Source organism: Bombina bombina, chromosome 8 (assembly GCF_027579735.1).
Source record: "Bombina bombina isolate aBomBom1 chromosome 8, aBomBom1.pri, whole genome shotgun sequence".
NCBI classification, from domain to species: Eukaryota; Metazoa; Chordata; class Amphibia; order Anura; family Bombinatoridae; genus Bombina; species Bombina bombina.
The window spans coordinates 125168644-125181368 of NC_069506.1; the positions used below are offsets into that span (position 1 = coordinate 125168644).

The following is a 12725-nucleotide window of genomic DNA, read 5'->3' on the forward strand; positions in this document are numbered from 1 at the left end:
AACCCAAAGGGAAGAACCACAAACTGGTAATGCCTGTCTAGGAAGGCGAATCTGAGAAACCGATGATGATCTCTGTGTATCGGAATGTGCAGATAAGCATCCTTTAAGTCCACTGTAGTCATATATTGACCCTCCTGGATCATAGGTAGAATGGTTCGAATAGTCTCCATCTTGAAGGATGGAACCCTGAGAAATTTGTTTAGGATCTTAAGATCTAAGATTGAAGATAAACTACACTAATTCACCACATCTCTCTAGCTACTTCCCTTGTCGAGAGCTGCAAGAGAATGACTGGGGGTGGCAGTTAGGGGAGGAGCTATATAGACAGCTCTGCTGTGGGTGATCCTCTTGCAGCTTCCTGTTGGGAAGGAGAATATCCCACAAGTAATGGATGAATCCGTGGACTGGATACACCTTACAAGAGAAATAATAATTAACCACTTAATTGCCAGAAACAAAGAAAATGGTTATTTGATCACCTAGGTAGCACAGAAACATTAACACTTGTGATTTAAACCCTTGTAGACAGCAAACACAAAACAGTGATTTAACATTTTGGGTACCAATAATATACACAACAGCAACCAGTACCCAGTTGTTGCCACTGATAGAGCATAATAATGGGTTTCAAGACTTTATTGCTGATTTGGTTGTGGCATTTTAAGTATAAAACAAACAAACAAACATTTAAGAGTTATACACTGACTTTAATAACAATTAAAATATATCTGTATTAAGATAGAATAAAGAAATATTCTGACATAATTGTCCATTTGACACTATTAATGGTTTATGTTTGAATACATTTTAAAACGTTTTAGAATAAAAGTTTTGCATCCTGTATAGCGCCGCTAGTTGCTCGCTTTCCATGTACTGTATCATGAGTTTGAGACCTGTTCAGCTGGAAGTTTAGATTCAAGTAACTTCATTAACACTCCAATACTATCTGGTATATCCTCCTCTGAGAGATGTTGAGTTGATAGCAGCAGTTTCTTTCCAAAATCATAAGCCTAAATTAAAGGAAAATAAATTTCACATCAAAGTGCTATCCAGTATGTTATGTATTTATGTGAGGAATATCAAATTATTTATCAGTGTTTAATATCTATAAATTAGTTAAAGTGACAGTGTACAGTAAAAATGCCCCCCCCCACATTAAAGGGATATGAAACACATTTTTTTTCTTTCATGGATCAGATAGAGCATGCAATTTTAAGCAACTTTGTAATTTACTCCTATTATAATTTTTTCATCGTCCTTTTGGTATCTTTATTTGAAAAAGCAGGAATTAAAGCTTAGCAGCCGGCCCATTTTAGGTTAAGCACCTGGGTAGCACTTGCTGATTGGTGGCTAAATGTAGCCACCAATCAGCAAGTTCTATCCATGGGACGACTCCTAAGCTTTCATTCCTGCTTTTTCAAATAAAAATACCAAGAGAATGAAGAAAAATTGATAATATGAGTAAATTAGAAAGTTGCTTAAAATTGCATGCTCTATCTAATCCATGAAAGAAAAAAAAAAATTGGGTTTCGTATCCCTTTAATGTCATTTCACTGACTTGTTATGCCAAATACATTGTATAAAATGTATGAAAAAGTGTTCCTTTAGGTTTATTTTGAAATATGAACTCGCTTGATTTGCTCTTTGAAACAACAACCTATTAAAATGGGTTGAACTTGCAGGGAGATCAATTCTCCTTACATTATCAATCTTTATACACACACATATCCTCCTTATCTTATCTCTGTACGTTTACAGAGAGCAACAACTGAAAGTGAACGTTTTAGTTCTTATATCTACTACCCCTCACTAGGAGTATCATTTATTGTCCTGGTTACAAGCATTTTCTTTGCTGATCATCTAATTCAGATAGTAGTGCTCTGCATTACTTTGGTGACATAAAGAACTGTGATATTGAAACAAATGGCTGTTTTGTTTTTCTCATGTAGTCACTGCTCAATTTAAGTCTGATCCACTTAAATGTGAACAGGTCATCAAACTGTGTTTGTATGCACCGCTAATGGGTGCTGTCATTGGATTATTATTTCAAACAAGCACTTTTTTCCCTAACATTTCAAAGAACTAACACTAATAGACACTGAAGAGCACTTGAACAGATCAATATATCTATATGGATTTATGACTACACCAGATAAGAAGGATTAATGAGCTGTATATGGCGTAATGTAAAATATTAATGAATCATATGACGGCAGACTTGTGAGTTAATTAATATATTGGATACTAATGATACATTTATGAACTGATGAGTATATCAAAATACTTATTAAATAAAAATGATATACTTCATATATTGTAAATATTAGTATTTATTTCATTAGCTTTTAGTGGAAATACAGTTTATATTGATCGGTTTTCTGTGCATGTTTTACAGTGGTGATTGAGGAGTCTAGTTTTTAATTATACATGCTCTCAGCTTATTGGTGATAAAATGCAAGTTGATTTTACTAATGTGCTGAAGTGCGTCTTTTTTATTTAAGTGATCAAGGAGTAGGCATGTGACCAGAACAAAATTATAGATTTACTTTTATAGATTTAGTTTTGCTCTAGGGGATTATACACATTATAATGTGAAGGTTGAACTATTAAAGGGACAGTCTAGTCCAAAATAAATTTTCATGATTGAGATAGGGCATGTCATTTTAAACAACTTTGCAATTTACTTTTATCACCAATTTTGCTTTGTTGTCTTGATATTCTTAGTTGAAAGGTAAACCTAGGTAGGCTCATATGCTAATTTCGTAGACCTTTAGGGCCACCTCTAATCTGAATGCATTAGTTCATGTGTGTCATATAGAAAACATTGTGCTCATGCACATGGAGTTACCTAGGAGCCAGCACTGATTGGCTAAAATGGAAGTCTGTCAAAAGAACTGAAATATGGGGGCCGTCTGCAGAGGCTTAGATACAAGGTAATCACAGAGGTAAAAAGTGTATTTCTATAACAGTGTTGGTTATGCAAAACTGGGGAATAGGTAATAAAGGGATTATCTATCACCTAGATTTAGAGTTTTGCGTTAGAAGGGGTGCGTTAGCTACGCATGTTTTTTCCCCCCCGCACCTTTTAAAGTTCTCTGAAGGGCTTCGTTAGGCTCCAAAAAGGGAGCGTAGAGCATAATTTACCGCCACTTCAACTCTAAATACCAGCGTTGCTTACGGACGCGGCCAGCTTAAAAAACGTGCTTGTGCACGATATCCCCATAGGAAACAATGGGGCAGTTTGAGCTAAAAAAAAAACTAACACCTGCAAAAAAGCAGCGTTCAGCTCCTAAAGCAGCCCCATTGTTTCCTATGGGGAAACACTTCCTAAGTCTGCACCTAACACCCTAACATGTACCCCGAGTCTAAACACCCCTAACCTTACACTTATTAACCCCTAATCTGCCGCCCCCGCTATCGCTGACCCCTGCATTTTATTATTAACCCCTAATCTGCCGACCGCACACCGCCGCAACCTACATTATCCCTATGTACCCCTAATCTGCTGCCCCTAACATCGCCGACACCTACATAATATTTATTAACCCCTAATCTGCCCCCCCAACGTTGCCGCTACTAACTACACTTATTAACCCCCAATCTGCCGACCGGACCTCGCCGCTACTCTAATAAATGTATTAACCCCTAAAGCTAAGTCTAACCCTAACACTAACACCCCCCTAAATTAAATATAATTTAAATCTAACAAAATAAAATAAATCTTATTAAATAAATTAATCCTATTTAAAGCTAAATACTTACCTGTAAAATAAACCCTAATATAGCTACAATATAACAAATAATGATATTGTAGCTATTTTAGGATTTATATTTATTTTACAGGCAACTTTGTATTTATTTTAACTAGGTACAATAGCTATTAAATAGTTAATAACTATTTAATAGCTACCTAGTTGAAATAATTACAAAATTACCTGTAAAATAAATCCTAACGTAAGTTACAATTAAACCTAACACTACACTATCAATAAATTAATTAACTAAACTATCTATAATTATCTACAATTAAATCAACTAAACTAAATTACAAAAAACAAACAAACACTAAATTACAAAAAATAAAAAAAGATTACAAGAATTTTAAACTAATTACACCTACTCTAAGCCCCCTAAAAAAATAACAAAGCCCCCCAAAATAAGAAAAAGGCCCTACCCTATTCTAAAATAAAAAGTTAACAGCTCTTTTACCTTACCAGCCCTTAAAAGGGCCTTTTGCGGGGCATGCCCCAAAGTAAACAGCTCTTTTGCATTTTAAAAAAACATACAATACCCCCCCCAACATTACAACCCACCACCCACATACCCCTAATCTAACCCAACCCCCCTTAAAAAACCTAACACTAAGCCCCTGAAGATCTCCCTACCTTATCTTCACCATGCTGGGTATCACTGATCCGTCCAGAAGAGGGTCCGAAGTCTTCATCCTATCCGGCAAGAAGAGGTCCAGAAGAGGGTCCGAAGTCTTCATCCTATCCGGCAAGAAGAGGACATCCGGACCGGTAGACATGTTTATCCAGTCTTCTATCTTCATCCATCCGGCGCGGAGCGGGACCATCTTGAAGCAGCCGACGCGGATCCATCCTCTTCTTCCGGCGACTCCCGAAGAATGAAGGTTCCTTTAAGTGACGTCATCCAAGATGGCGTCCCTCGAATTCCGATTGGCTGATAGGATTCTATCAGCCAATCGGAATTAAGGTAGGAAAAATCTGATTGGCTGATTGAATCAGCCAATCAGATTGAAGTTCAATCCGATTGGCTGGTCCAATCAGCCAATCAGATTGAGCTTGCATTCTATTGGCTGTTCCGATCAGCCAATAGAATGCGAGCTCAATCTGATTGGCTGATCCAATCAGATTGAACTTGAATCTGATTGGCTGATTCAATCAGCCAATCAGATTTTTCCTACCTTAATTCCGATGGTTTTGACGGCTAATGCAGAACTCTAAATCTAGGCGTATGTTTTTAAACAACACAAATTCTGGTGTAGACTGTACCTTTAAGCTATGCCTGTTATGTTGACATCCAGTCAGAAGCAGTTTCTGTGTCTTTATAACATTGACTGTTTCTTGACACCTGAAGGGACATTAAAAGTACTTACTTTAAAGGGACAGTCTAGACCCAATACTTATTCTTTATTACTTATTGTTACATACCAGACAAGAATCCTGCAATAGGTTTCACATCTGTACGCTTGTAAAGAAGTACATGAAACTTTTAAATAATCATTGTTTGTTAGCAGCTGAAAATGTCCGCCAAGCTTAACATAATTAAAGTGAAGGTAAACTTTGAAAATGAAAGCCCGTTTTTTAAAAATACTATTAAAAACAGGGGCACTTTCATTCATCAAAATTTACAAAGCAGCCGTTTTGTTAAAAAACAAACCTTTTTTTCTTTTCATAGCCAGAGCAGCTTCCCCCACATAGAGATCCTCTATTCACATGTCAGCAATGACTAAACCTGCTTCCTCCAATCACAGCATGGCCTCAGGCAATGACTACCCTGGGGGGAAAACTGTGATTGGAGGAAGCAGGATTAGTCATTGCTGACGTGTGAAGAGAGGATCTCCGGGTGGGGGAAGCTGCTCTGGCTGTGAAAAGGAAAAAAGGTACTTTTTTTAACAAAACTGCTGCTTTGTAAACTTTGATGAATGAAAGTGCCCCTGTTTTTAATAGTAGTTTTAAAAAACGGGCTTTCGTTCACCAAAGTTTACCTTCCCTTTAATATACCAAAATATACACGCAATAGGTGGGCGGAGATTAGCAGCCAGATTTCGGGCACCTAACAAACGATGAATATTTAAATGTTTCAAGTACTTCTTACAAGCTTATAGATGTGGGACCAGTTGCAGAATGCTTCTATGGTATGTAACGATAAGTAATCAAAATTATGTATTTGGTCTAGACTGTCCCTTTAAGGAAGCTTTTCTAGCCCTTCCTTTTGTTGGAATATTAAAGTACCATTAAAAAACAGACTACAGTAGTTGTATTACAGGAGTTGCATAATCAACAAATGCATAATTAAAAAATTAAGTTTGATTTTTTTTAACACATTTCCAAGTTATTTACATTCCCCCATATCATGTGACAGCCATTAGCTAATCACAAAATGCATATACTTATATACCATGAATTCTTGCACTTGCTCAATAGGCTATGGAAAGTTTGCATATACAAAAATTGTGCACACATTTTCATAATTGGATTTTTTCTTTTTAATTGTATACTCTATCTGAATCATGACAATTACATTTTTTGAATCTTATTATATTTATTATAAGCTGAAAGGCTTGCAGCTCCCAAGCAGGACTTTATCTGTGTGTTTAAGCCCCTTCACTTTACAATTCCCAGTTACGAGATATGCCAGTATAGTTCAGGCATTTAGTGGTCTTCTACTGAAGTGACATAAAAGACAAACAAGACATACAGTGGGCATTTATTGTGGTACTCTCCAAACCTTTGTGCAACAGATCGGTTCATTGATTTCTAAGCGTATCTACTGAAATAAAAAGCAATGCATACACAGACACTATTCCAGCACACACAGTAAATCACGTGAAAGCATTAGCAAGTAGAAAATCATTAGCAGAGCATATACAATCAGACACTGTCAGCACATGATATGTAAAAAGTATGCACTTATATGGTGCATGAATGAAGCAACACATTTGTTAGCACTTAGATAAAGGGTCAGTAAACTTTTTGTCATGCAAGCAGAGATATAAATGCTATTTTATCATTACATTCAAGCTATATATATATATATATATATATACACACACATTACAGATATATATATATATATATATATATATATATATATATATATATATGTATACGAAAACAGGAAAGGGAGGGCACTCTCAGGATTTATATGAGTAGAAAATCATTTATTTTTCATCATGACAGCATTGAAAAATCATAAGTCGACGTTTCGGCCTACAAAGAAGCCTTTATCAGGACACATAAGAAACTCCAATAGGCACTCCGTGCCGTATCAACGCACCATCTCTCCTGGTGTGTTGATACGGCACGGAGTGCCTATTGGAGTTTCTTATGTGTCTTGATGAAGGCTTCTTTGTAGGCCGAAACATTGACTTATGATTTTTCAATGCTGTCATGATGAAAAATAAATGATTTTCTACTCATATAAATCCTAAGAGTGCCCTCCCTTTCCTGTTCTCGTATCTACATGTGTTTAGAGGATTGCACCCAGGTCCGGTATTAAACTACCAAAGTTGGAGTGCTGGAACACGTGCGATTGGAGTTATATATATATATAAGAGAGAGAGAGAGAGAGAGAGAGAGATAATGGAATATATTCTTTATATCACATTTTTACATTACTATAGCATACATCAGCTGTCCACCCTCTAGTTTAAATGCAAAATCTACAATATACTTTATTTTAGGGGCAATTGGGGGATATTTTGAAAATGTACCAGAGGTTTGACCTCTGCTTAATTTTGGGAGTGCTAATTGCTATTGTGAGCACGCAGTAGCAATAACCAGCCACTTATAATGTCTGGTTATTTATTGTGCGCCTGTAAATGGGCAAATTTGCAGGTTAACAGGCACGTGATAAATTAGTGCTCCACTTGTAATCTAGCCCTTATTGTTTTAATAGTACACAATTTGTTTCCCTTGCCTGTATTTACAGAGGCTATTTTTTTCAATATTAAAGTTTTCCTTTAATATTGGGGCATTGCTTTTATTTTATAAGGTGCTCTATACGTTTCTGTATATGGGTTATGTGTATTTATTGATTGTTCTTAGTTGTGCTCAGTGTTGAGTTTACTCTTTTTTTTTAAAAGGACATGAAACTTAAAATATTTCTCTCATCATTCAGATGCAGCATACAATTTTATACAACTTTCCAATTTACTTCTGATATAAAATGTGCTTCATTCTCTTGGTATAATTAAAGGGACACTCAAGTCAAAATTAAACTTTCATGATTCAGATAGTGCATGCAATTTTAACCCCTTGAGTGCTAACGTGAAGCGCTGGGGCTTCACGTTTTGCGCGGTGATGTCACATGCAACGACGTGATGACGTCACCGTGCAACTTTATTAACAATTTACAATACAAAGTATAGGGAAAGGGGGCATGTTGCTTAGAAGCCTGTATCTCAGGCATCTAAGCAGCTACAGACCCCCAAGACCCACTGTTGGAAAGGTAATTATCTAACCTTTCCAACTGTGTAAAACTTGGGGATTAATTAAATCAGCTTAGCACCCAGGTGGGAAAGTGCTTAACACTCAAAGGGTTAAACAACTTTTTAATTTACTTCCATTAAAGGGACAGTCTACACCAGAATGTTTATTGTTTAAAAAGATAGATAATCCCTTTATTACCCATTCCCCAGTTTTGCATAACCTACACTGTTATATTAAAGGGACATAAAACCCAATTTTTTTTCTTTCATGATGCAGATAGAGCATACGATTTTAAACAACTTTCCGATTTACTTCTGTTATCAAATTATCTTCGATTTCTTGTTATCCTTTCTTGAAAAGCAGTAAAGTGTGCACGTGTCTGCAGTTCTATATGGCAGCAGTTTTGCAACAATGTTATACATTAGCAGTAGCACTAGATGGCAGCATTATTTCCTGTCATGTAGTGCTTCAGGCATGTGCATGCTACCTACCTAGGTTTCCCTTCAACAAAGAATAACGTGAGAACAAAGCAAATTTAATAATAGAAGTAAATTGGAAACTTTTTTAAATATTGTATTCTCTATATGAATAATGAAAGACAATTTTGGGGTTTAATGTCCCTTTAATATACCTTTTACCTCTGTGATTACCTTGTATCTAAGCCTCTGCAAACTGCCCCCTTATTTCAGTTCTTTTGACAGAAATCCATTTTAGCCAATCAGAGCTGGCTCACCTGAACTCCACGTGCGTGAGCATAGTGTTATTTATATGACACACATGAACTAACACCCTCTAGTGGTGAAAAACTGTCAATATGCCCTGAGAGAAGAGGCAGCCTTCAAGGGCTTATAAATTAGCATATGAACCTCCTGGGTTTAGCTTTCAACTAAGAATACCAAAAGAACAAAGCAAAATTGGTGATAAAAGTAAAATTGTTTAAAATAACATTCTCTATCTGAATCATGAATGTTTATTTTGGACTAGACTGTCCCTTTAACAAAATGTGCACAGTCTACTGAGCATGTGCAAGAATTCACAAAATATACATATATTCATTTGTGGTTGGCTGATGGCTGTCACATGATACAGGAAGAGTGGAAAAAGACATACCTATCAAATATGTTTTTAAAAATCGACTCGTTTATTTGTTCATGCCATTTGGCACCAAAAAAAGGTGCAGGAATGAGGGAAGGAGTTATATTGTTTGGTTAATAAGCCCCTTATGCCTGAGGAAACAGTCTGAGACTGAGAAACGCGTTGCAATTATCCTATTTTATTAAAGTGATTTTAATTTTTACTAAAACACTTGCTGCCTGAGAATTGGTTATTCTTTGAGGACCTTACTGACCTTCAGTTAAGCTAAGAAGACTGCTGTATCCTGTTTACCATAGTATTAAGTCTGTTGGGTGACTGAATTGATCCCATCCTGCCTCTATAGCATCACTGGAGATGCTTCACCAAATGTGAGTTTACATTCTATATCTTATTGGTGTGCTATTACTCTAGCCATACAATACTAGGCCATATATAGGCTCGTTGTGCTTCTTATCTCCTATACAGGCTCTGTATCAATTCGGGAGGTCGGTCTGCTGGGTGACTGTTATAGATCCCAGACTGTGTCATTAGCACCAACTGAGGTGCTTTAATACATCTGAGTGTAACAACATATCATATATATCATCTTTTGGAACCAGCAATATTGGGCCATGTGGCGCATCTGTTTTTGTTATTTGTTCCCTTTGTTTGTAATGATGTACAGGGGGTCTGACCATTCATTTGTCCATTGTCCCCTGTCAAATCCTGCCATAGTACTAATAACTGATGTTAGGGACACTAAATGCTGGATTTTAGTCATACAGGAGTTGTATGTTCTTTTAACATTGAAAAATAGGTTATTTTAATTGTTCGAATAATGTAAGAATATAGTTAAAGGGACAGTCTACACCAGAATTGTTATTGTTTAAAAATATATATAATCCCTTTATTACCCATTCCCTAATTTTACATAACCAACACTGTTATATTAATACACTTTTTACCTCTGTGATTACCTTGTATCTAAGCCTCTGCAAACTGCTCCCTTATTTCAGTTCTTTTGACAGAATTGCATTTTAGCCAATCAGTGCTGACTCCTAGGCAACACCAAGGGCATGAGCACAATGTTATCTATGTGGCACACATGAACTAATGCCCTCTAGTTGTGAAAAAATATCAAAATTAATTCAGATAAGAGGCGTCTTTCAAGGGCTAAGAAATTAGCATATGAGCCTCCTAGGTTTAGCTTTCAACTAAGAATACCAAGAGAACAAAGCAAAATTTATGATAAAAGTAAATTGGAAAGTTGTTTAAAATTACATGCCCTATCTGAATAATAAAAGTTTATTTTTGACTAGACTGTCCCTTTAATATCAATTGTCTATCGGCTAGATTTAGAGTTTTGTCGGTAACGACCCGCGTAGCTAACGCTGGCTTTCCCCCCCCGCACCTTTTAAATACCGCTGGTATTTAGAGTTCACAGAAGGGCTGCGTTAGGCTCCAAAAAGGGAGTGTAGAGCATAATTTACCGCCACTGCAACTCTCAATACCAGCGGTGCTTACGGACGCGGCCAGCTTCAAAAACGTGCTCGTGCACGATTCCCCCATAGGAAACAATGGGACAGTTTGAGCTGAAAAAAAAACCTAACACCTGCAAAAAAGCAGCGTTCAGCTCCTAACGCAGCCCCATTGTTTCCTATGGGAAAACACTTCCTATGTCTGCACCTAACACCCTAACATGTACCACGAGTCTAAACACCCCTAACCTTACACTTATTAACCCCTAATCTGCCGCCCCCGCTATCGCTGACCCCTGCATATTATTATTAACCACTAATCTGCCGCTCCGTACACCGCCGCCACTTACGTTATTCCTATGTACCCCTAATCTGCTGCCCCTAACACCGCCGACCCCTATATTATATTTATTAACCCCTAATCTGCCGCCCCCAACGTCGCCGCCACCTACCTACACTTATTAACCCCTAATCTGCCGACCAGACCTCATCGCTACTATAATAAAGGTATTAACCCCTAATCCGCCTCACTCCCGCCTCAATAACCCTATAATAAATAGTATTAACCCCTAATCTGCCCTCCCTAACATCACCGAACCTAACTTCAAGTATTAACCCCTAATCTGCCGACCGGACCTCACCGCTACTCTAATAAATGTATTCACCCCTAAAGCTAAGTCTAACCCTAACACCCCCCTAAGTTAAATATAATTGTATTCTAAGAAAATAAATTAACTCTTATTAAATAAATTATTCCTATTTAAAGCTAAATACTTACCTGTAAAATAAACCCTAATATAGCTACAATATAAATTATAATTATATTGTAGCTATTTTAGGATTAATATTTATTTTACAGGCATCTTTGTATTTATTTTAACCAGGTACAATAGCTATTAAATAGTTAATAACTATTTAATAACTACCTAGTTAAAATAATTACAAAATTACCTGTAAAATAAATCCTAACCTAAGTTACAATTAAACCTAACACTACACTATCAATAAATTAATTAAATACAATACCTACAAATAAATACAATTAAATAAACTAACTAAAGTACAAAAAATAAAAAAGAACTAAGTTACAAAAAATAAAAAATATTTACAAACATTAGAAAAATATTACAACAATTTTAAACTAATTACACCTACTCTAAGCCCCCTAATAAAATAACAAAGCCCCCCAAAATAAAAAAATGCCCTACCCTATTCTAAAATTAAAATAGAAAAGCTCTTTTACCTTACCAGCCCTTAAAAGGGCCTTTTGCGGGGCATGCCCCAAAGAATTCAGCTCTTTTGCCTGTAAAAAAAAACATACAATACCCCCCCAACATTACAACCCACCACCCACATACCCCTAATCTAACCCAAACCCCCCTTAAATAAACCTATCTTCACCACACCGGGTATCACCGATCGGTCCAGGCTCCGATGTCTTGATCCAAGCCCAAGCGGGGGCTGAAGACGTCCATCCTCCGGCTGAAGTCTTGATCCAAGCGGCGGCTGAAGAAGTCCATCTTCAGGCAGAAGTCTTCATCCTATCCGGGCAGAAGAGGAGATCCGGACCGGTAGACATCTTCATCCAAGCGGCATCTTCTATCTTCTTCCATCCGATGACGAGCGGCTCCATCTTCAAGACCTCCAGCGCGGATCCATCCTCTTCTTCCGACGTCCTAACACAGAATGAAGGTTCATTTAAGGGACGTCATCCAAGATGGCGTCCCTCGAATATCGGAATTAAGGTAGGAAAATTCTGATTGGCTGATGGAATCAGCCAATCAGATTCAAGTTCAATCCGATTGGCTGATCCAATCAGCCAATCAGATTGAGCTCGCATTCTATTGGCTGTTCCGATTTTTTTGTACTTTAGTTAGTGTATTTAATTGTATTTATTTGTAGGTATTGTATTTAATTAATTGATAGTGTAGTGTTAGGTTTAATTGTAGATAATTGTAGGTATTTTATTTAATTAATTTATTGATAGTGTAGTGTT

General features: G+C 36.8%; 1 protein-coding gene across 1 annotated transcript in view; it reads right to left on the bottom strand.

The window, feature by feature from the left end:
- Window positions 1-686: 686 nt before the first annotated feature.
- Window positions 687-12725, bottom strand: part of ZMYND12 (zinc finger MYND-type containing 12) — a 37223-nt gene continuing 25184 nt past the window's right edge. The window contains exon 8 of the mRNA XM_053690558.1: window positions 687-1010. Within this exon, the coding sequence (XP_053546533.1) occupies window positions 879-1010 (132 nt within the window). The 3' untranslated portion in view covers window positions 687-878. The remainder of the gene's footprint in view (window positions 1011-12725) is intronic.